Here is a 23,976-nt window from a genome sequence, read left to right on the forward strand (position 1 = left end):
AAAGAAAGAAAGAAAGAGAAAGAAAGAAAGAAAGAAAGAAAGAAAGAAAGAAAGAAGAAGAAAGAAAGAAAGAAAAGAAAGAAAGAAGAAAGAAAGAAAGAAAGAAAGAAAGAAAGAAGAGAAAGAAAGAAAGAAAGAAAGAAAGAAAGAAAGAAAGAAAGAAAGAAAGAAAGAAAGAAAGAAAGAAAGAAAGAAAGAAAGAAAGAAAGAAAGAAAGAAAGAAAGAAAGAAAGAAACGGAACTTGCCACAGCTCACGTAAAAACCAGGGACCCTCCGAGTAGGGCTGTCGCTGGGAGAGCTGCAAGGGCTTGTGGGAGGCAGGAAGAGGGGGAAGGGGCCAGAGCCTGGGTCTGTGGGACGCCAGGTCTGAATCCCAGGCTCCCGCGTGCCATCCTCCAGCCGAGACCCAGGGCGGTGACTCCGGAGCAGGCGGCACCCGGGCGCCCGGCCTTCCTCCACCTGAGTGGGCGGGACCTCACGGCATGAAGGGGGAGCCGACGGCCCTGCTGAGGGCACGAGGCTGAGGCCAGGCAGGTGGCAGGGGACAGGGCTGGGCCGGGCGCCTCCACTTCCTCCTCCTCCCCTTCCGAGACCGGGAAAGGGGAGCGCCTCCAGTTGAAAGTCCAGCAGGTGCAAGAACCAGGCCCGGGACTCCTGGGTCCCTCAGCACAGTGGAGACATGGCCAGGGCTGGCGGGGGCCTCGGGGCCTGGGGGCCCCTCATGCTGCTGGTAAGTGTCCCCCGCCCCTGGGGGCAGAGGTGGGTGCCCAGGGAGGGGCTGGGCCAGGGTAGTCCTGGATCTTGGGGGGGGGGACTGGGGACCAGGGCCTGGGGAAGGAGGGGCTTCTGCTGTGGGCAGACGAGGCGAGCCTCACCCTGCACTCTCCAATGTGACTGTGTCTGCTGCCAGAGCGAGCCTGGCCTCAGACAAACACAGCTGTGCCCACACAGAGCCAGCATCAGCCCAGCCCCTCCTCCCAGACCCAGGGTGCTGGGCCCCAGCCCTCCTCCCTCAGACCAGGGGTCCAGCTCAGCCCCTCCTCCCTCAGACCAGGGGTCCAGCTCAGCCCCTCCTCCCTCAGACCAGGGGTCCAGCTCAGCCCCTCCTCCCTCAGACCAGGGGCCCAGCCCAGCCCCTCCTCCCTCAGACCAGGGGTCCAAGCCCCCAGCCCCTCCTCCCTCAGACCAGGGGTCCAGGCCCTCAGCCCCTCCTCCCTCAGACCAGGGGTCCAGCCCAGCCCCTCCTCCCTCAGACCCAGGAGTCCAAGCCCCCAGCCCCTCCTCCCTCAGACCAGGGGTCCAGGCCCTCAGCCCCTCCTCCCTCAGACCAGGGGTCCAGCCCAGCCCCTCCTCCCTCAGACCCAGGAGTCCAGCCCCAGCCCCTCCTCCCTCAGAACCAGGAGTCCAGGCCCCCAGCCCCTCCTCCCTCAGACCAGGGGTCCAGGACCCCAGCCCCTCCTCCCTCAGACCCAGGAGTCCAGCCCCAGCCCCTCCTCCCTCAGACCAGGGGTCCAGCCCAGCCCCTCCTCCCTCAGACCCAGGGGTCCAGGACCCCAGCCCCTCCTCCCTCAGACCAGGGGTCCAGCCCAGCCCCTCCTCCCTCAGACCCAGGAGTCCAGGCCCCCAGCCCCTCCTCCCTCAGACCAGGGGTCCAGGACACCAGCCCCTCCTCCCTCAGACCAGGGGTCCAGCCCAGCCCCTCCTCCCTCAGACCCAGGGGTCTTCTGGGCCCCAACCCCTCCTCCCTCAGACCCAGGAGTCCAGCCCCAGCCCCTCCTCCCTCAGACCCAGGAGTCCAGGCCCTCAGCCCCTCCTCCCTCAGACCCAGGAGTCCAGCCCCAGCCCCTCCTCCCTCAGACCCAGGAGTCCAGCCCTAGCCCCTCCTCCCTCAGACTCAGAAGTCCAGGCCCTGGCCCCTCCTCCCTCAGACCCAGGGGTCTGGGCCCCAGTCCCTCCTCTCTCAGACCCAGGAGTCCAGTCCAGCCCCTCCTCCCTCAGACCAGGGGTCAAGGACCCCAGCCCCTCCCCCCTCAGACCTAGGGTTCCGGGCCCAGCCCCTCCTCCCTCAGACCAGGGGTCCAGCCCAGCCCCTCCTCCCTCAGACCCAGGAGTCCAGCCCCAGCCCCTCCTCCCTCAGACCAGGGGTCCAGGACACCAGCCCCTCCTCCCTCAGACCAGGGGTCCAGCCCAGCACCTCCTCCCTCAGACCCAGGAGTCCAGGCCCCCAGCCCCTCCTCCCTCAGACCAGGGGTCCAGGACCCCAGCCCCTCCTCCCTCAGACCCAGGAGTCCAGCCCCAGCCCCTCCTCCCTCAGACCAGGGGTCCAGCCCAGCCCCTCCTCCCTCAGACCCAGGGGTCCAGGACCCCAGCCCCTCCTCCCTCAGACCAGGGGTCCAGCCCAGTCCCTCCTCCCTCAGACCCAGGAGTCCAGGCCCCCAGCCCCTCCTCCCTCAGACCAGGGGTCCAGGACACCAGCCCCTCCTCCCTCAGACCAGGGATCCAGCCCAGCCCCTCCTCCCTCAGACCAGGGGTCCAGCCCAGCCCCTCCTCCCTCAGACCCAGAAGTCCAGCCCTAGCCCCTCCTCCCTCAGACCCAGGGGTCTGGGCCCCAGCCCCTCCTCCCTCAGACCCAGGAGTCCAGCCCCCAGCCCCTCCTCCCTCAGACCAGGGGTCCAGCCCAGCCCCTCCTCCCTCAGAACAGGGGTCCAGCCCAGCCCCTCCTCCCTCAGACCCAGGGGTCTGGGCCCCAACCCCTCCTCCCTCAGACCCAGGGGTCTGGGCCCCAGTCCCTCTTCCCTCAGACCCAGGAGTCCAGGCCCTCAGCCCCTCCTCCCTCAGACCCAGGAGTCCAGCCCCAGCCCCTCCTCCCTCAGACCCAGGAGTCCAGCCCTAGCCCCTCCTCCCTCAGACCAGGGGTCCAGCCCAGCCCCTCCTCCCTCAGACCCAGGGGTCCAGGACCCCAGCCCCTCCTCCCTCAGACCAGGGGTCCAGCCCAGCCCCTCCTCCCTCAGACCCAGGAGTCCAGGCCCCCAGCCCCTCCTCCCTCAGACCAGGGTCCAGGACACCAGCCCCTCCTCCCTCAGACCAGGGGTCCAGCCCAGCCCCTCCTCCCTCAGACCCAGGGGTCTTCTGGGTACCAGCCCCTCCTCCCTCAGACCCAGAAGTCCAGCCCTAGCCCCTCCTCCCTCAGACCCAGGGGTCGGGCCCCAGCCCCTCCTCCCTCAGACCCAGGAGTCCAGCCCCCAGCCCCTCCTCCCTCAGACCAGGGGTCCAGCCCAGCCCTCAGCCTCCTCCCTCAGAACAGGGGTCCAGCCCAGCCCCTCCTCCCTCAGACCCAGGGGTCTGGGCCGCAGTCCCTCCTCCCTCAGACCCAGGAGTCCAGGATCCCCGCCCCTCCTCCCTCAGACCCAGGAGTCCAGGACCCCAGCCCCTCCTCCCTCAGACCCAGGGGTCTGGGCCCCAGCCACCCCCACGCCCCCACCAAACCCTCTGGTCCTGCCCTGCTTCCCAGGGTGTTGACTGCTTCCCTGTCTCCCAAGGCCATATTTTCTGGAGAGTGAAACCATTAGGTTTATCTCCGAAGCTTATCTGGCAGAGGCAGTGGCAGCCCTGGGTCCCCGCCCACCCCGCCCCGCCCCTCCTGCTGCCCAGGGAAGACCTACCTTGGGGTGACCTCTATCACTGCCCTCCTGTCTCAGGCAGCAGTGACTCATGGGGCGGGAGCAGGCTCTGGGGGCCCTGACCAGCCCCGCCCTGATTCCGCTCATCTGGGTGGCTCATGGGGCGGGTGGGCTCCGCTGGCGCTGACCAGCCCCGCCCTGCCTCCACTCACCTGTGTCCCGGCGGGGGGGCTCTGCCCGATTCCTTTGTCCCTGGCTCCCTACAGGTCCTGTGCAGCCGGACATGGGACAGGGCGGCCGGTGAGTGACCCTGATGAACCCACTGCCCAGGGGCTCCTGGGGGCTTCTCCTTGGCCCAGGTGGTGTCTGGCAGGGGCTTGTGGAAGCCGGGGCTTGTGGACCTCTGGGAGGGCTGATACTGAAGCTGTCCTTGACCCTTTCTTAGCCCTCGGCCCAGTGAGAAACCTGACGGTGGGGGCTCAGACCAACAACTCCATCACCCTGGTCTGGGAGGCCCCCGAGGGCCCCGACTCCCAGGACCTCACCTACTGGGTGCAGTGCACGGGAGATGGTGGCAGCACCGAGACCCAGAACACAACAAGCACCAGCGCCACGGTGGACGGGCTGGACGCGGCCACTCCCTATGCGTGTTCCGTGTGGGCAGAACAGGATGGGGCCAGCGGCACCAAGGAGGACCTCACCGTGAGCACAGGTGAGGGGGCCAGCCGGTCCCTCCTGCACGGGGAGGAGGTGGGGCCGGCGGGGGGCGGGCGCTGTGTCCCCCACAGGCGAGTTTGTTTCTGTCTGCCATCAGCGCACACACACAGGCAGGTGAAGGGAGTCATGGGAGATTATTCATGTCCCGTGAGACCCAACCCAGCCTGCGTCAGTGTGGGTGACCATGGCAGGTCATGTGACCCACAGGAAGGCGGAGCCACTTCCCTTCTCACACCCACTCCTCCGCCCTGGGTGTGTGCTAGCCCTGGGCCCCTCTGAGTTCAAGGTCGCCAGGTGAGGAGCACTGGACAGCCATGTGGGACCTGTGCCCACCATGTATACCTGGGCCCAGCCCCTGCACCTGCTGGGTCAGGAGTGGTCGGAAACTTTTTTTTTTTTATGATTTATTTAATTGAAAGGCAGTGTTACAGAGAGAGAGACAGATCTTTGCTCTGCTGTTTCACTCCCCAAATGGCTGTAATGACCGGGGCTGGGCCGGTCTAAGCCCAGGAGCCGGAGCTTCTTCCAGGACCCCCCTGTGGGAGCAGGCACCCGAGCTCCTGGGCCATCCTCCGCGGCTTCCCCCTGGCCGTTAGCAGAGAGCTGGACGCAAGGGGAGCAGCCGGGGAGTGAACCAGTGCCCATCTGGGGTGCTGGTGTCCCAGGCGGCAGCTTTACCCGCTAAGCCACAGTACCGGCCCTAGTTGGAAACTTTGGGGGCCAGGAGCTACGCTGATTCTGCCTTCCCCTGCGATTCAGCCCCCAATGCAGTGAGAAACCTGACGGTGGGGGCTCAGACCAACAACTCCATCACCCTGGTCTGGGAGGCCCCCGAGGGCCCCGACTCCCAGGACCTCACCTACTGGGTGCAGTGCACGGGAGATGGTGGCAGCACCGAGACCCAGAACACAACAAGCACCAGCGCCACGGTGGACGGGCTGGACGCGGCCACTCCCTATGCGTGTTCCGTGTGGGCAGAACAGGATGGGGCCAGCGGCACCAAGGAGAACCTCACCGTGAGCACAGGTGAGGGGGCCAGCCGGTCCCTCCTGCACGGGGAGGAGGTGGGGCTGGCGGGGGGCGGGCGCTGTGTCCCCCACAGGCGAGTTTGTTTCTGTCTGCCATCAGCGCACACACACAGGCAGGTGAAGGGAGTCATGGGAGATTATTCATGTCCCGTGAGACCCAACCCAGCCTGCGTCAGTGTGGGTGACCATGGCAGGTCATGTGACCCACAGGAAGGCGGAGCCACTTCCCTTCTCACACCCACTCCTCTACCCTGGGTGTGTGCTAGCCCTGGGCCCCTCTGAGTTCAAGGTCGCCAGGTGAGGAGCACTGGACAGCCATGTGGGACCTGTGCCCACCATGTATACCTGGGCCCAGCCCCTGCACCTGCTAGGTTGGAGTGGTCGGAAACTTTTTTTCAAATATTTATTTTTTTATTTGAAAGGCAGTGTTACACACACACAACACACAGACGGAGGTGGGGTGATATCTTCCCTGCACTGGTTCACTCTCCACGTGTCTGCAATGACCAAGGCTGGGCTGGTCTAAAGCCAGGAGCTTCTTCCAGGTCTCTCTCTCATGTGGGTGGCAGGCACCCACGCACTGGCCCATCCTCCACTGCTTTCCCAGGCCATTAGCAGGGAGCTGGATCTGAAGTGAAGCAACTTGGACACCAACCAGTGTCCTCGTGGGCTGCCGGCATCCCAGGCAGTGGCTTACTGACTGTGCCACAATACTGCCCCCCACAGGTTTGTTTATTTAGTTGAAAGTCAGAGTTAGAGAGACAGAGGGGGAGAGAGAAAAAGTTCTTCTATTGGTTCACTCCTCAGATGGCTCCAACAGCCAGCCCTAGGCCAGGCCAAAGGAGGAGGCAGGAGCTTCTTCCAGGTTTCCCATGTAGACGGCAGGCACCCAAGCTCTTGGGCTTTCTTCCACTGATCAGAGGCTGGCTCTGTGGCGTAGCGGGTAAAGCTGTCACCTGCAGTGCCGGCATGTCATATGGGCGCCGGTTCAAGTCCCAGCTACTGCACTTCTGATCCAGCTCTCTGCTATGGCCTGGGAAAGCAGTAGAAGATGGCCCAAGTCCTTGGGCCCCTGCACCCATGTGGGAGACCTAGAAGAAGCTCCTGGCTCCTGGCTTTGGGTCCTGGCTTCACAGCTCCAGCCACCATGGCCAACTGGGGAGTGAACCAGCTGATGGAAGACCTCTTTCTCTCTCTGCCTCTCCTTTTCTCTCTGTGTGACTCTGACTTTTTAATAAATAAATGCATATTTTTATTTTTTTATTTATTTTTTATTTTTGACAGGCAGAGTGGACAGTGAGAGAGAGAGACAGAGAGAAAGGTCTTTCTTTGCCGTTGTTCACCCTCCAATGGCTGCCACGGCCGGCGCGCTGCGGCCGGCGCACCGCGCTGATCCGAAGGCAGGAGCCAGGTGCTTCTCCTGGTCTCCCATGGGGTGCAGGGCCCAAGCACTTGGGCCATCCTCCACTGCACTCCCGGGCCACAGCAGAGAGCTGGCCTGGAAGAGGGGCAACCGGGACAGAATCCAGCACCCCGACCAGGACTGGAACCCGGTGTGCTGGTGCTGCAAGGCGGAGGATTAGCCTGTTGAGCCGTGGCGCCGGCTAAATGCATATTTTTAAAGAATGATTTTATTTTTTTTTTTTATTTTTTTTTTTTTTTTGACAGGCAGAGTGGACAGTGAGAGAGAGAGAGAGAGACAGAGAGAAAGGTCTTCCTTTGCCGTTGGTTCACCCTCCAATGGCCGCCGCTGCAGCCGGCGCACCGCGCTGATCCTGGCAGGAGCCAGGAGCCAGGTGCTTTTCCTGGTCTCCCATGGGGTGCAGGGCCCAAGCACCTGGGCCATCCTCCACTGCACTCCCTGGCCATAGCAGAGAGCTGGCCTGGAAGAGGGGCAACCGGGACAGAATCCGGCGCCCCAACCGGGACTAGAACCCGGTGTGCCGGCGCCGCAAGGTGGAGGATTAGCCTATTGAGCCACGGCGCCGGCTTGATTTTATTTATATGAAAGACAGATAGAGTTACAGAGAGAAGTGGAGCCAGAGAGAGAGAGGTCTTCAGTCCCTCTAGTTCAGTCCCCAAATGACCACAACAGCCAGAGCTGAGCTGATCCGAAGCCTGGATTTGGGGGCCAGGAGCTACGCTGATTCTGCCTTCCCCTGCGATTCAGCCCCCAATGCAGTGAGAAACCTGACGGTGGGGGCTCAGACCAACAACTCCATCACCCTGGTCTGGGAGGCCCCCGAGGGCCCCGACTCCCAGGACCTCACCTACTGGGTGCAGTGCACGGGAGATGGTGGCAGCACCGAGACCCAGAACACAACAAGCACCAGCGCCACGGTGGACGGGCTGGACGCGGCCACTCCCTATGCGTGTTCCGTGTGGGCAGAACAGGATGGGGCCAGCGGCACCAAGGAGGACCTCACCGTGAGCACAGGTGAGGGGGCCAGCCGGTCCCTCCTGCACGGGGAGGAGGTGGGGCCGGCGGGGGGCGGGCGCTGTGTCCCCCACAGGCGAGTTTCAGTTTCTGTCCACCATCAGGGCACACACACAGGCAGGTGAAGGGAGTCATGGGAGATTATTCATGTCCCGTGAGACCCAACCCAGCCTGCGTCAGTGTGGGTGACCATGGCAGGTCATGTGACCCACAGGAAGGCGGAGCCACTTCCCTTCTCACACCTACTCCTCCGCCCTGGGTGTGTGCTAGCCCTGGGCCCCTCTGAGGTCAAGGTTGGCACATTCCTTCCTGTCTCTCTCTTCCTCTATCTGTGACTCTGCCTCTCTAATAAATAAATAAAATCTCAAAAAAAAAAGCCACATTCGAGCACTTGGTAGCCGCTTGGGACTTGGGCCACCTTACAGGACAGCGCAGGTCTGGGCCAAGCTGCCTACAGCAGTGGCCGGAAACTTTGGGGCCAGGAGCTACGCTGATTCTGCCTTCCCCTGCGATTCAGCCCCCAATGCAGTGAGAAACCTGACGGTGGGGGCTCAGACCAACAACTCCATCACCCTGGTCTGGGAGGCCCCCGAGGGCCCCGACTCCCAGGACCTCACCTACTGGGTGCAGTGCACGGGAGATGGTGGCAGCACCGAGACCCAGAACACAACAAGCACCAGCGCCACGGTGGACGGGCTGGACGCTGGATCCACGTATGAATTGCGTGTGTGGGTCAAGCAGAATGGGGTCAGCAGCTCCCAGGAGACTAGGAACGTGAGCACAGGTGAGCAGCAGCCGCGTCCCGTCCTTCTTAGGGGCAGTGGTAGCCGAGGGAGGGCTGAGCAGCGGCCGGGAACCTGCAGTGGTCCAATACTCGTCCTGGGGGCCACGTCGCGCCCGACACCCCCTGGGATCCTAGGAGGAAACCGCCCCGTGCCCAAGCAGCCTCAGCCGGAGATGAGGGAGGGTTGTCTTCAGCCCCCAGCCCCGCCTGGGGCTGGCTGGGGTGCAGGGCGCTCCGGGACCGGTGTGCGCAGACATAGGGGCCAGGGCGTGCGACCAGGAGTCGCCCCTGTGATGGAGACGGTCCGACTCTGCCCGGTTCTCTCCTCCGTCTGGGTCACGTGCGGCGGGTTCCGCTCCTGCCCCTGGGGTGGACAGCCCCCGATCGCCGTGTCCCGTGGGGCGCGCTGGCCTCGTGTGCCTGTTAAAATTCGAGCTGGATGAAGCTGCGCGCTGAGCTCCGCATCCGCTCTGCTCAGGAGCCCTGTGGAAGGCTGCCTGCCCGTCTCCCTCCCGCCCTCCGCTGGGCTTGTGCCGGCCGCGGGGGCCACCGGGAGATGGCGTCCGTCAGCACAGAGAGGGCTCTTGGGCCCTTCGATGGTGAGGGCCCCACCTGTGACCCGGTCCCCTCGCTGAGACCTCCCCTCTCAGGGCTGTTGTGCAGGATTAGAGTTCATCTCGCAAATGTGGGACAAACGTAAGGTCAGGCCTTGCTGGACCTCAGAGCACGCGTGGGGTCTGGGCCGCAGAGCGTCCCCTGGAGCTGCCGTAAACGCAGGGTCTAGCTCCACCCCAGCCCCGCTGACGGAACCTGCCTCCCGCCACGTGCCCCGGCGCATGCACACATGCTGAGGTTCGGCAGCGCCGGGCTGGCCGGGCTGGCCCACGCCGTCCGCCTCTCCTGGGGGCACCAGTTGCCTGGGAACCGTGAGGGCCCCGAGGGTCCTCCTGTGGGTCCAGAGCACAGAGGAGACAGTGGCAAAATAGGAGACCCAGGCCGTGACACCCCTGCTGTCACAGCTGGGGGTCTTGAATCTGGGGCCTTGAGCGGGTGTTGTGTGGGCAGGATGTCCGCGTCCCCACCCCTGAGTGACCTCAGTGCCCACTCCCTCCCTGCTCTGATGGGCTTCCAAGGCCAGCCGAGATGGGGGTCCCTCCGCTGGCCTCTGCGCCGGCACTGGACCCCACTCCCCACCCCCGCTCGCAGGAGAGAGGGGCCGCGCTGGACAGGGCACGTCCCTGTCGGCCGGGCCTGTCTCAGGTCAGTAGAGCTATCTATCGGCGGGGGGCGCATCTTTGCTGCGCGGGGCAGGTGAGCAGGCCAAGAGAGCCTGGAGGGTGGGTGGCCTTGAGAGTGGGCCCCGCCCTCGCCCCCACCCTTAGGGGTCCGGCTCTGCCTTCAGCGCCCAGTGAGGTCGTGGATCTGCACAACATGACTCAGACCAACAGCTCAGTCACCCTGCGGTGGACAGCCCCCACAGACCCTCACGCTCAGCTCTACACGTACTGGGTCCGGTGGGCCAGCGAGGGGCTCCCTCAGAGGCAGCAAGATCCTCAGGTGGACTGGGCCAACCAGACGAACAGTACCTCTGAGACCTCGTACGAGGTGCAGGCCCTTGTACCCGGCACTTGGTACAACTTCAGCGTGTGGGCAGAGAGGAATGACGTGGCCAGTTCCATGCAGAGCCTCCAAGCAACCACAGGTGAGATGTCCCGCCCTCCCTCTACCCCTGGACCACACGGACATGAGGTGAGTGGACTACAAATCCCATCAGGCCAAGGGGCCATGAGCTTCTCAACTGCAGTGATACGGGGCCCGGGGGTCATGGGAGTTGTAGTCTGAGGAGTGTGGTCATGGGAGTTGTAGTTTGAGGGGGTGTGTGTAGGAGCGGGGGCGGGGAGAAGGGAGAGTGGGATGAGGTGTGTGGGTGCTGGGAAGAGAATCGGCCTGACTGGTGGGCGGAGGGGAAGGCACCCTGCATGGCTCCTGCTGATTCCTATCCCCTCTCCCAGTCCCAGGCTCCATCACCATCCAGTCCTGTGTCAGCACTTCAGGGGGCTATGGCGTCACCCTGACCTGGTCCTGCCCCCTGGGGGGCTACGAGGCCTTCGAGTTGCAGGTGGGCGGGCAGCAGCTCCCGCCGGACAGATTGGCCTGCAACAAGGGCGTGTCTGTGTCGGGACTCCAGCCGGCTCGGTCCTACAGAGCCAGCGTCACCACCCTCTGGGACGGACTGAGGGCCGTGTCCACCCCCACGACCTGCCACACTGAGAGTGGAGGTGAGCCGGAGGGTCCGGGGAGACTGGCTCACACGCCGGAGTTCCTGGGGCAGAGCTCACGCAGCCTGCAGTCGCCTTAGCAGCGTCCGGCTTTGTGCAGCCGTTGCCACCGGCCGAGTGTCTAGGTTACCCCAGGGCGGAGGCCCAGTCTCCTTAGCTGGCACTCCCAAACCCCCCATTGCCCCAGTATCACTCTCCATAGATTAATGTCTTTTTTTTAAAAAAAGGTTTTATTTATTTGAAAGTCAGAGTTACACAGAGAGAAAAGGAGAGACAGAGAGGGAGAGGGAGAGAGGGAGAGAAAGAGAGAGGTCTTCCATCCGCTGGTTCACTCCCCAGATGGCTGCAACAGTGAGCTGCGCTGATCTGAAACCAGGAGCCAGGAGCTTCTTCTGGGTCTCCCATGCGGGTGCAGGGGCCCATCTTCTACTGCTTTCCCAGGCCACAGCAGAGAGCTGGATGGGAAGTGGAGCAGCCAGGACTTGAACCGGTGCCCACATGGGAGGCCAACACTGCAGGCGGCGGCTTTACCTGCTATGCCACAGCACTGGCCCCTCTCCATAGATTGTGTCTCTCGTTTGCTTGCTGCCTCTAGAGAGTTGCCTGCTCTGGACAGTTCACAAAAGTGCGAGCACACGTTACGTGGCACGGTGTGTCCCGTGGCGTGATCTTTCAGGGTGGAGGCACATGACAGAGTGAGCGGCACTTGGCTTCTTCCTGCTGAGTGATACGGGAGGTCCGGCGGCCACCCTCGATTCGCCTGCTCCTCGGGGGTAGGCAGTGGGCGTTTCCAGCCTCGGGCTGTCACAAGGACGGCCGCTGTGAGCGTCCATGTTGGAGTCTTCTCCAGGAGTGGGCCCGCGAGTCCCGGGGTAGCTCTGCCCATAACTGCACGATTTTTGCTGCCCGTGGCAGAAGAAGCCCAGTGCGTAGATTCTGGAAAGTTCCACCCATGTACAGTGACCACGGCTGTGGACCCCACTTTGCCCCGTCGGTCACTCCCTAGGAATCAAGGCCTCTTAGAATTTGGGGTCTCCAGTCTGGAGAGATACCAGAGGTGGACACAGGAGATGGACCGGTGCTGCTCCAGGCTGGGCCCAGGAGTGCGTCTCCCCTAACATCCAGGGTCCCCCAGGGGACACACTGTCTTGTCCAGCTCTGCAAGGCCAGTGAGTCCCCTGCATGCCCCCACGAGCGCCTGTCGGCCAGCACTCTCCCCTGGCAGCAGGGGAGGCTGAGAAGCCACAGCCCCAGCTCAGCGGTGAGGGGCCGCCCTGGCATCGAGGGTGAGCAGCACCCCTGCCTCCACGTGTGACAGTCCCAAAGGTGTGCCCTTGCTGAAGATCACTGGTCCGCCAAGGAAGGGGACGCCCACACCTTAGCACCTGCGTCCCCTGGGGGAGTGACGCACCTGGGCCATGCTCCGGGAGACCAGAGAGCAAGAGGGGTGGAGGGTTCCGCCCCTCCGCCCCGCCTCAGTGTCTGTGCTGCCCATTGGCTGCCCTGCTGGGTGGAGACGGAGATGGGGCTCAGTGGGTCCAGCGGCTTCCTGTGCTCCCTCCCCCAGGGGTCATTGCCGGCGCCATCGTGGGCGTCCTCCTGCTCCTCGTCCTGGTGGGCCTGCTGGTTTTCTTCCTGAGGAGGAGGTGAGCCCACGTGAGCAGACCCCGAGGGTGGGCGGGACACAGGAGGAGGAGGAGGTGGGCCCACGTGAGCAGCCCCCGAGGGTGGGACACAGGAGGAGGAGGAGGTGGGCCCACGTGAGCAGCCCCCGAGGGTGGGACACAGGAGGAGGAGGAGGTGAGCCCACGTGAGCAGACCTGAGGGTGGGCGGGACACAGGAGGAGGAAGAGGTGGGCCCACGTGAGCAGACCCCGAGGATGGGCGGGACACAGGAGGAGGAAGAGGTGGGCCCACGTGAGCAGACCCCGAGGGTGGGACACAGGAGGAGGAGGAGGTGGGCCCACGTGAGTGGACACGGAGGGTGGGCGGGGACGCAGGAGGAGGAGGAGGTGGGCCCACGTGAGCAGACCTGAGGGTGGGCGGGACACAGGAGGAGGAAGAGGTGGGCCCACGTGAGCAGACCCCGAGGGTGGGACACAGGAGGAGGAGGAGGTGAGCCCACGTGAGTGGACACGGAGGGTGGGCGGGGATGCAGGAGGAGGAGGAGGTGGACCCACGTGAGCAGACCTGAGGTGGGACACAGGAGGAGGAGGAGGTGAGCCCACGTGAGCAGACCTGAGGGTGGGACACAGGAGCAGGAGGAGGTGAGCCCACGTGAGCAGACCTGAGGGTGGGCGGGACACAGGAGGAGGAAGAGGTGGGCCCACGTGAGCAGACCCCGAGGGTGGGACACAGGAGGAGGAGGAGGTGAGCCCACGTGAGCAGACCTGAGGGTGGGCGGGACACAGGAGGAGGAGGAGGTGGGACCACGTGAGCAGACCCTGAGGGTGGGACACAGGAGGAGGAGGAGGTGAGCCCACGTGAGCAGACCCCGAGGGTGGGACACAGGAGGAGGAGGAGGTGAGCCCACGTGAGCAGACCCCGAGGGTGGGCAGGACACAGGAGGAGGAGGAGGTGGGCCCACGTGAGCAGACCCTGAGGGTGGGCGGGACACGGGAGGAGGAGGAGGTGGGCCCACGTGAGCAGCCCCCGAGGGTGGGACACAGGAGGAGGAGGAGGTGGGCCCACGTGAGCAGACCTGAGGGTGGGACACAGGAGGAGGAGGAGGTGAGCCCACGTGAGCAGACCCCGAGTGTGGGACACAGGAGGAGGAGGAGGTGGGCCCACGTGAGCAGACCCCGAGGGTGGGCGGGACACAGGAGGAGGAGGAGGTGAGCCCACGTGAGCAGACCCCGAGGGTGGGCGGGACACAGGAGGAGGAGGAGGGGGGCCCACGTGAGCAGCCCCCGAGGGTGGGACACAGGAGGAGGAGGAGGTGGGCCCACGTGAGCAGACCTGAGGGTGGGACACAGGAGGAGGAGGAGGTGAGCCCACGAGAGCAGACCCCGAGGGTGGGACACAGGAGCAGGAGGAGGTGAGCCCACGTGAGCAGACCCCGAGGGTGGGACACAGGAGGAGGAGGAGGTGAGCCCATGTGAGCAGACCCCGAGGGTGGGCGGGGACACAGGAGGAGGAGGAGGTGGGCCCACGTGAGCAGACCTGAGGGTGGGACACAGGAGGAGGAGGAGGTGAGCCCACGTGAGCAGACCCCGAGGGTGGGCGGGACACAGGAGGAGGAGGTGAGCCCACGAGAGCAGACCCCGAGGGTGGGCGGGACACAGGAGGAGGAGGTGGGCCCACGTGAGCAGCCCCCGAGGGTGGGACACAGGAGGAGGAGGAGGTGGGCCCACGTGAGCAGACCCGAGGGTGGGACACAGGAGGAGGAGGAGGTGGGCCCACGTGAGCAGACCCCGAGGGTGGGTGGGACACAGGAGGAGGAGGAGGTGGGCCCACGTGAGCAGCCCCCGAGGGTGGGACACAGGAGGAGGAGGAGGTGGGCCCACGTGAGCAGCCCCCGAGGGTGGGACACAGGAGGAGGAGGAGGTGAGCCCACGTGAGCAGACCTGAGGGTGGGCGGGACACAGGAGGAGGAAGAGGTGGGCCCACGTGAGCAGACCCCGAGGATGGGCGGGACACAGGAGGAGGAAGAGGTGGGCCCACGTGAGCAGACCCCGAGGGTGGGACACAGGAGGAGGAGGAGGTGGGCCCACGTGAGTGGACACGGAGGGTGGGCGGGGACGCAGGAGGAGGAGGAGGTGGGCCCACGTGAGCAGACCTGAGGGTGGGCGGGACACAGGAGGAGGAAGAGGTGGGCCCACGTGAGCAGACCCCGAGGGTGGGACACAGGAGGAGGAGGAGGTGAGCCCACGTGAGTGGACACGGAGGGTGGGCGGGGATGCAGGAGGAGGAGGAGGTGGACCCACGTGAGCAGACCTGAGGTGGGACACAGGAGGAGGAGGAGGTGAGCCCACGTGAGCAGACCTGAGGGTGGGACACAGGAGGAGGAGGAGGTGAGCCCACGTGAGCAGACCCCGAGGATGGGCGGGACACAGGAGGAGGAAGAGGTGGGCCCACGTGAGCAGACCCCGAGGGTGGGACACAGGAGCAGGAGGAGGTGAGCCCACGTGAGCAGACCTGAGGGTGGGCGGGACACAGGAGGAGGAAGAGGTGGGCCCACGTGAGCAGACCCCGAGGGTGGGACACAGGAGGAGGAGGAGGTGAGCCCACGTGAGCAGACCTGAGGGTGGGCGGGACACAGGAGGAGGAGGAGGTGGGCCCACGTGAGCAGACCCTGAGGGTGGGACACAGGAGGAGGAGGAGGTGAGCCCACGTGAGCAGACCCCGAGGGTGGGACACAGGAGGAGGAGGAGGTGAGCCCACGTGAGCAGACCCCGAGGGTGGGCGGGACACAGGAGGAGGAGGAGGTGGGCCCACGTGAGCAGACCCTGAGGGTGGGCGGGACACGGGAGGAGGAGGAGGTGGGCCCACGTGAGCAGACCCCGAGGGTGGGACACAGGAGGAGGAGGAGGTGGGCCCACGTGAGCAGCCCCCGAGGGTGGGACACAGGAGGAGGAGGAGGTGGGCCCACGTGAGCAGACCTGAGGGTGGGACACAGGAGGAGGAGGAGGTGAGCCCACGTGAGCAGACCCCGAGTGTGGGACACAGGAGGAGGAGGAGGTGGGCCCACGTGAGCAGACCCCGAGGGTGGGACACAGGAGGAGGAGGAGGTGAGCCCACGTGAGCAGACCCCGAGGGTGGGCGGGACACAGGAGGAGGAGGAGGTGAGCCCACGTGAGCAGACCCCGAGGGTGGGCGGGACACAGGAGGAGGAGGAGGTGGGCCCACGTGAGCAGACCCCGAGGGTGGGCGGGACACAGGAGGAGGAGGAGGGGGGCCCACGTGAGCAGCCCCCGAGGGTGGGACACAGGAGGAGGAGGAGGTGGGCCCACGTGAGCAGACCTGAGGGTGGGACACAGGAGGAGGAGGAGGTGAGCCCACGAGAGCAGACCCCGAGGGTGGGACACAGGAGCAGGAGGAGGTGAGCCCACGTGAGCAGACCCCGAGGGTGGGACACAGGAGGAGGAGGAGGTGAGCCCACGTGAGCAGACCCCGAGGGTGGGCGGGACACAGGAGGAGGAGGAGGTGGGCCCACGTGAGCAGACCTGAGGGTGGGACACAGGAGGAGGAGGAGGTGAGCCCACGTGAGCAGACCCCGAGGGTGGGCGGGACACAGGAGGAGGAGGTGAGCCCACGAGAGCAGACCCCGAGGGTGGGCGGGACACAGGAGGAGGAGGTGGGCCCACGTGAGCAGACCCGAGGGTGGGACACAGGAGGAGGAGGAGGTGGGCCCACGTGAGCAGACCCGAGGGTGGGACACAGGAGGAGGAGGAGGTGGGCCCACGTGAGCAGACCCCGAGGGTGGGCGGGACACAGGAGGAGGAGGTGGGCCCACGTGAGCAGACCCCGAGGGTGGGTGGGACACAGGAGGAGGAGGAGGTGGGCCCACGTGAGTGGACCCCGAGGGTGGGACACAGGAGGGGGGCCCTGGGTCCAGCCTCACCCTCTGAACCTCTTCCCCACCTCCATTCCCAGGAAGAGGAAGAGCCAGGAGAAGGCAGTGCCCAAGGACCTGGTGTTCAGGTGAGCAGAGTGCTTGGGGAGCAGGGCTGGCAGGTCCAGCGAGGGGCATCTGCTGGTCGCAGGGCAGGTCAGGGTGCAGGCTCAGCAGGGGGCCAGGCTCTGCCCCAAGCTGCCTGGGCCAGTGACCCTGGACTGAGTTCCTGCCAGTGCCCGGGCATCATCCATCCATCCGTCCATCTGTCCACCCACTCACCCACCCACCCTCCGTCCATCCATCTGTCCACTTGTTTGTCCATCCATTCAGTAAACAAGACCGTATCAGGGCCCCTGCTGGGTGTGGAGCAGACGGGGCGAAGGGAGGCCCTGCCCTGTGGGCGTCCGCCCTAGCACAAGCTGGCATCAGGAACGGATGTGAGAAAGACTGTGATGTCTGCTTGGAGAGGAGCAGACCAGCGGGGGTCCAGGCAGGCGCGGGACTGGAGGATTTGAGGTGGGGTCTCCTGCGGAAGCCTACTGAGCTGAGGAAGCAGTGAGGCATGCGTGTGGGGCCGGCACTCCGGGCAGAGGGACCAGTGCGTGCAAGGCCCTGGGGCAGGAGGACGCTTGGGTGTTAAGCGAACAGCATTGTGGGTCCATTGTGGGTCTCTGAGCAGAGTGAATGGGGGGTGGGGGCAGGAGCAGATGAGGTGGGAGGTGCCAGGTGGGACAAGAAGGTGGAGCCAGGCAGGCAAAAGTAGGGGCTTGGCGCGGGGCGGAGGTAGGGAGGCCCGGGGAGAGGTTTGTCAGAGTGCAGACAAGAGGTGACTGCAGATGAGAGAGAGGTGGCCTGACGGAGCTGGGTCAAGGGCGAGAGGGCGGGGAGGCAGCGTCGCATCCCTGATGGGGAGGGCCTGAGGGGAGCAGGTTTGGAGCCGTGGCGGAAGCGTGGAGTCCGAGGGGCACACTGGGCACCCACGCGGAGCTGCCGCCCGGGCAGGGGGCTGCAGAGTTGTGCGGACGCCCCTCCCGGGCTCGGCCGTAGCCTCTGCGTTAGGAGGACGGCCTGGGGTTGCTCGAGGGAAGACAAGCCGGAGACGGGCTGTGGCGGCTTGGGCACAAGGGAAGCTGCACCTGTCGGCTGAGGCAGAGGCCGCCCTGAGGCAGACCCGCGGTGCGAGGGAGAGGGCCGTCCAGCTTCTTCAGCCCGCGCGTCCGCAGGAGTGGACCCCTTCCCCGGGCCGCGCCGCATCGCTCAACGCGTCCTCAGCCAACACCTGCGCCGACCTGACCCTGGGTGGGGGGTGACCATGCTGAAAGCGTGGTTTGTGGCTCTCACCCAGGAGAGGGAGGACCTGTGCCGACACACGGTGGAGGGAGGAGCCGGGGCACGCGGTGGAATGCCGCCTTGCGCACCTCCTGGGCTCCAGGGCGGAGCTCTGTGCCTGGCGCCTGGTGCCTGGCTCTGCGGTGGTGACGTGGTGGGCGGCGGCCCTGGGCGCAGTGAAGGAGCCCCCCCCCCCCCCGGCGAGGGGAGCGAGCAGAGCTCAACTCCAGTGAAGGGGGGGCGGTTACCCAGCTCTCACCAGGGCGGGAGCGAGGAGGGGCTGGAATTACATGACACGGCTGTTTGTTTTTTAAGATTTATTTCTTATTTAATTGAAATGCAAAGTTACAGGGAGGAGAGAGAGGTCTTCCATCTGCTGGTTCACTCCCCAAATGGCCGCAGGGCAATGCCAGGGGTTTCATCCGGGTCTCCCACGCGGCTGCAGGGGCCCAAGCATTCTGGCCGTCCTCCACTGCTTTCCCAGTGCTTCAGCAGGGAGCTGGATCGGAAGTGGAGCAGCCGGGGCTTGAACCGGTGTCTGTATGGGATGCCGGCACTGCAGGTGGCAGCTTTGCCCACTGCCTCACAGCACAGGCACCCCCCCCCTTTTTTTTTTTTTGACAGGCAGAGTGGACAGTGAGAGAGAGAGACAGAGAGAAAGGTCTTCCTTCCATTGGTTCACCCCTTAATGGCCGCCACCGCCGGCGCACCGCACTGATCTGAAGGCAGGAGCCAGGTGCTTCTCCTGGTCTCCCATGGGGTGCAGGGCCCAAGCACTTGGGCCATCCTCCACTGCACTCCCTGGCCACAGCAGAGAGCTGGCCTGGAAGAGGGGCAACCGGGACAGAATCCGGCACCCTGACCGGGACTAGAACCCGGTGTGCCGGCACCACAAGGCGGAGGATTAGCCTAGTGAGCCGCGGCGCCGGCCCCCAGGGTTTTGTTTTAAATGTAGAAAAGGGATCTGCGTGTTCCAAGTTGGAAGAGAGGGGCGTGCAGACACAGAGGAGGGGGAGCAGAGCCGGCTGCAGGCCGCTGGGGAGGGTCAGGGGTCAGACAGGCGGCGCCCCAGATGGGAGACAGCGCCTCCCCGTGAAACCAAGTTCCTTTACACATCTAATCACGGCAAATGACACGGTGTAACTCACTTTTTTTTTTTTTTAAGATTTATTTCTTTATTTGAAAGAGTTACAGAGAGGGATGGAGGGAGAGATAGAGAAAGAGAGAGAGAGAAAGATCTCTCTCAGAGGTCGGTCTTCCATCCACTGTTCACTCCCTAGATGGTACAATGGCCAGAGCTGAGCCAGGCCAAAGCCGGGAGCCTGGAGCTCCATCCTGGTCTCTGACGGGGTGCAGGGGCCCAAGCGCGCCGGCCGTCCTCTGCTGTTTCCCAGGCGCCTTAGCAGGGAGCCGCATCAGTAGAGCAACCGGGATACGGACAGGGCCTGTCTGGACGCCAGTGTCACAGGGTGTGGCCTCACCGGCTTCAGCACAGCACTGGCCCCTGATTCGTCTTAGCCACCCCCGAGTGTGCAGTTCAGGGCCGTTGGGACCCCCACATTGCTGGGCAAACACCGGCACTGTCATTGCCAGGACCGTTCATCTGACAGCACCGAACTTCTGTCCCCAGTACACACTGGCTGCCCCGCCCCGCCCCACTTCCTGTCACTGCGCACCTGAGAACCCCAGGTGCCGCCTGGCTGGGCGGCCTTCTTGCTCGGGGTGTGCCCTGGCCGCGGGCAGCGTGTGTTGCGATCCTTTCTCAGGCGGGGCGCCGTCGTGTGGCCGCGAGGATGGACCACGCTGGGTTACCTGTCCCCTGGGCCGCTGGGGACAGGCTCCAGCCCCTGCTTTGGTTTCCCATCTGCCCGCGGGCGTGGGAACGCCCCTCCTGTTACCCCAGGGACACGGGTTAAGGGGGGCTGACACATTCCCCCTCTGCACCCCACCCCCAGCTTCCCAGGGGACATCCCGGCCGAGGACTTCGCCCACCACGTCTGGAGGCAGGGCAAGGACAGCAACTGTGGTTTTGCCGAGGAGTACCAGGTGCGTGGCCACACGAGCGCCTCGTCCCGTCACGGGGGCCGGGCCCAGCTGGAGCGCAGTGGTGGGCGTGTGGGCGCACTCCAGGGGTGCTCCCGGGGACGTCCCCTGTGCCTGCAGGGTGCGGGGCACAGGAGGAGGGCTTCCCTCACTGCTGGGAGCCGAAGGCAGGGGAAAGCCAGCATCCTCTGCTCCCCCTCAGCAACTGGCCCTGGAGGGCCGAGGCCAGGCCCAGACGGTGGCCTCAGCTCCCGAGAACGCCACCAAGAACCGCTACAGGAACGTGCTGCCCTGTGAGTCCACACACCGCCCCAGGCCTGCCCACGCCCCTGCCCCTGCCCCTGCCCCCCTCCCAGCCCATGACCCCCGCCCCCCCTCCCAGCCCATGACCCCCGCCCCACCCCTCCCAGCCCACGCCCCTGCCACCCTCCCAGCCCATGACCCCCACCCCACCCCTCCCTGCCCACGCCCCTGCCCCCCTCCCAGCTCTCACCCCTTCCCCACCCTCCCAGCCCACGCCCCTGCCCACCCTCCCAGCCCATGACCCCCGCCCCACCCCTCCCAGCCCACGCCCCTGCCACCCTCCCAGCCCATGACCCCCGCCCCACCCCTCCCAGCCCACGCCTCTGCCTACCCCTGCAGCCCACTCCCCCCGGGTGTCCCCAGACCTCGGCTGACTCCATCCCTGGTCTGTCTCTCGCCATCCTCTCGGCTCGCTCATGCCGGCCTTCCTCCTAGACGACTGGTCCCGGGTGCCCCTGACGCCCCTCCACGGGGAGCCAGGCTCTGACTACATCAACGCCAGCTTCCTGCCTGTAAGGTTGGGGTGCGGCCTGCTGAGGTCCAGAGGGGCTCCTGTGACGGCCCCGCCCCCGACATGCCGGCCTCCCTCCGCCAGGGTCTCTGCAGCCCCAGGGAGTTCATAGCAGCCCAGGGCCCCCTGCCGCACACCGTGGGCGACTTCTGGCGTCTGGTGTGGGAGCAGCAGAGCCACACCCTGGTCATGCTGACCAACTGCATGGAGTCCGGCCGGGTGAGCGCAGCCGTCCGCCCTGGGCCCCAGCCTGGTTCTGCCCCCTGGGGAGGGTCTGGCCGTCACGGTGGCACAGAGCAAGGCTGCCGGTCCCTCACCTGCCCTCCCCTCACCTCCGGGAGGCACCAGCTCCCGACAGCACTGGCGAGCGGGCGGGGGGTGGGGGGAGACGGGTCCGGGCGTGGCCTCTGGCCCCAGGGAGGGAGAGCGGGGCGTCCCCCCGTCCCCCCCCCCCACAGAGGAGCTGTGTGCAGAGGGGCCTCCGTCCACAGGTGAAGTGCGAGCACTACTGGCCTCTGGACGCGCAGCCCTGCACCCACGGGCGCCTGCGGGTGGCGCTGGTGGCCGAGGAGGTGGCAGAGAACTGGGCGGTGCGAGACCTGGAGCTCCTCCAGGTAAGCCCCCAACCCCCATGGAGCCGGGGAGCCCCCGCCCACCCCCCCCCCACCCCCGGCGTCCTGGGGGGCTGCGAGCTCCCTCCCCAGCACGCGGTCTTTGCAGCTGGACCAGCAGAAGACGCTGTCCGTGCGCCAGTTCCACTACCTGGCCTGGCCAGACCACGGCGTCCCCCACTCCCCGGACCCCTTGCTGGATTTCTGGAGGATGCTCCGGCAGTGGCTGGACCAGGCCGGGGGCGGAGGCCCCCCCATCGTGCACTGCAGGTGAGGACCACCGGCCAGCCCGAGCGCGCGTTAGGTGGGGGCCAGAGGAGAGTGCGGGCAACAGGGCAGGAGGGGCAGGAGGGGGAGTGAGACAGAGAGCGTGTGGGCGGGGCGGGGGCGCCGTCATCTCCCGGGGCTTAGGGGCTGGGCTGCGTGTGCTGAAACCCAGGGGTCAGCCCGCGCTGGGGATGAGGCCAGGGGCTTGCTCCCGGGACCCTGGGACAGCTGACCTCCGGGGGCTCACAGCCACACCCCCGCCGGTGGCCAGTGCAGGGAGGCGAGCCAGCAGGCTCACGGCCAGCGGAGCGCTCAGAATCCCACCTGGAATCCAGCACCCACTGCTGGCCGTGTCCCCAGGGTCACGCACTTCCTCCTGCGGGTGGGGGGAGCCTGCCACCATGGGTGGTGAGCTGGAGCCACAGGGAGGCATGAGCCCTGGCCCCTGCCACAACACAGGGGGACTTTGGAACCCTGACGCTCAGCCGGCGCGGGGGGGGGGGCAGGGGGGAGGAGCCGGGAGCGGGGGCCTCCTGGGGGATGAGTGTTTGCGAGTGGATAGAGGCGGCGGTTGTACATCGTGAGTCACCCAGATACTACTGGACTGTTCACCTTAGAGCAGCTCATTTTATTCATGTTTTTAAAGATTTGTTCATTTATCTGGGAGACAGAGTTACCGACAGAGGGGGAGAGACAGAGGACAGAGGTGTTCCATCCGCTGGTTCACTCCCCAAGTGGCTGCAATGGCCAGCGCTGGGCCAATCCGAAGCCAGGAGCCAGGAGCTCCATCCTGGTCTCCCATGTGGGTGCAGGGGCCCAAGCACCTGGGCCATCTTCCATTGCCTTCTTAGGCCATAGCAGAGAGCCGGATCGGAAGTGGAGTGGGTAAAGCTGCTGCCTGCAGTGCTGACATCCCATGTGGGTGCCGGTTCGAGTCCCGGCTGCTCCACTTCCGATCCGGCTCTCTGCTATGGCCTGGGAAAGCAGTGGAAGATGGCCCAAGTCCTGGGGACCCTGCACCCACATGGGAGACCTGGAAGAAGCTCCTGGCTCCTAGCTTCGGATCAGCGCAGCTCCGGCCATTGAGGCCAGTTGGGGAGTGAACCAGCAGATGGAAGACCTCTCTCTCTCTGTCTCTCTCTCCTTCACCCCCGTCTGTAACTCTGGCTTTCAAATAAATAATAAATAAATAAATCTTAAAAAAAAAAAAAAAAAAGAAGTGGAGCAGCCAGGACTCAAACCAGTGCCCACATGGGATGCTGGCACTGCAGGCCACTACGCCACAGCGCTGGCCCCAGCAGCTAATCTTATCATAAAGAAATTTAAGAGTGATTTGCTCGTGAGTTCATGGTGCCGAGTGGAGCCCCAGCTGGGTTATGGATCAGCCGAGTGACTGAGACACACAACTTCCCCCTGGTTCCGCCCGCACCTCCCCATCTGTGCAGTGGGCACGCCAGCGGCCCCTGCCTCCTGGGCCTGGGCAGACACCTGCCAGCAGGTTACACTCAGACTGGCTGGCTGCCTCCCACCCCTGGGGGCCGGCCAGGACCCCACCCTGCCCTCCTGTGGCCTGACCCTTCCCTGTCCCTACGTAGTGCCGGCGTGGGCCGCACGGGCACCCTCATCGCCCTGGACGTCCTGCTGCGGCAGCTGGAGAGTGAGGGGCTGCTGGGGCCCTTCCGCTACGTGAGGAAGATGAGAGAGAGCCGGCCGCTGATGGTGCAGACTGAGGTGTGGCCCGGGCAGGCGGGCGGCGGGGCGGGCGGCGGGGCAGGCCGCCACGGCTGGCTCACGCCCCGCGCTGCCCCCCCCCCCAGGCCCAGTACGTCTTCCTGCACCAGTGCATCCTGCGGTTCCTGCAGCGGTCAGCCCAGGAGGAGGCCACGGATGACCACGTGCCAGACCCCACCTATGAGAACGTGGCTGCCCTCCAGGACCTGGAGGTGGAGGCCTAGGCGGGGGAGGGGGAGGGCTGAGCCCGCAACCCGGCTGTACTCACGCCCTGGATTCCTGGACCCCTGGGAGGGCGGAGGGCTGGGGTCCCAGATTACGGGCCCTGTGGGTGGTGGGGGCTCCGGAGCCCTGCCGCAGGGCCCCCAGGAAACAGGCTGGACCCGGACGCCCAGGAAGGAAGGACCCGAGTCTGCGGTCTGCGCCTCTGGCCGCCTGAGGAGCACGGGCAGGCAGGACCCTGCCCCGCCTCCCTCGGTGCTGTGACCCGGGGCCGGGGGCTGTCCCCGGCTGCCCTCCCGTCCCGTAACTTATTAAATCTCTGTTCCCTGGGCCTGAACGTGTACTGGGGTGGGAATGGCGGGCGCAGGCTCCGGCACCCAGGCCCCAGGGAGGGAATTTGCCCAGGAGAAGCGCGGGTGTGGTGCCGAGTCTGGCAGAGAAGGCTGGGCCCAGACATCCTTGTGGGGCCCCTGGGGCACTCACGCTGGGTCCCTCGAGTCCCTGGGGAAGGCCGGCGCCCAGGTCTGGGTTGTACC

At 65.4% G+C, this 23,976-nt stretch overlaps 1 protein-coding gene across 4 annotated transcripts; it reads left to right on the top strand.

The window, feature by feature from the left end:
- Positions 1-210: 210 nt before the first annotated feature.
- PTPRH (protein tyrosine phosphatase receptor type H) lies at positions 211-23,770 on the top strand. Of its 4 annotated transcripts, XM_089319650.1 has the most exons (18): positions 214-731; positions 3,888-3,921; positions 4,067-4,333; positions 5,098-5,364; positions 7,537-7,803; positions 8,321-8,587; positions 9,990-10,289; positions 10,600-10,866; positions 12,434-12,512; positions 16,462-16,509; positions 19,708-19,798; positions 19,998-20,088; positions 20,534-20,610; positions 20,694-20,828; positions 21,101-21,223; positions 21,330-21,490; positions 23,083-23,218; positions 23,305-23,770. In XM_089319650.1, the coding sequence occupies exons 1-18, from the start codon at positions 681-683 to the stop codon at positions 23,440-23,442; spliced, it is 2,799 nt and encodes a 932-aa protein (XP_089175776.1). In that variant the 5' UTR covers positions 214-680; the 3' UTR covers positions 23,443-23,770. The 4 variants fall into 4 exon arrangements, with proteins under 4 accessions (XP_089175777.1, XP_089175778.1, XP_089175776.1 ...); XM_089319651.1 differs by lacking the exons at positions 20,534-20,610; positions 20,694-20,828; positions 21,101-21,223; ... (1 more) ...; positions 23,083-23,218; positions 23,305-23,770 and adding an exon at positions 20,438-20,487 and having other exon boundaries at positions 211-731; XM_089319652.1 differs by lacking the exons at positions 20,534-20,610; positions 20,694-20,828; positions 21,101-21,223; ... (1 more) ...; positions 23,083-23,218; positions 23,305-23,770 and adding an exon at positions 20,462-20,487 and having other exon boundaries at positions 212-731.
- The last annotated feature ends 206 nt before the right edge of the window (positions 23,771-23,976 follow it).

The sequence above is a fragment of the Oryctolagus cuniculus genome, chromosome 18, assembly GCF_051225735.1.
Source record: "Oryctolagus cuniculus isolate XC-2025 breed Fujian yellow rabbit chromosome 18, ASM5122573v1, whole genome shotgun sequence".
Classification (NCBI taxonomy): Eukaryota; Metazoa; Chordata; class Mammalia; order Lagomorpha; family Leporidae; genus Oryctolagus; species Oryctolagus cuniculus.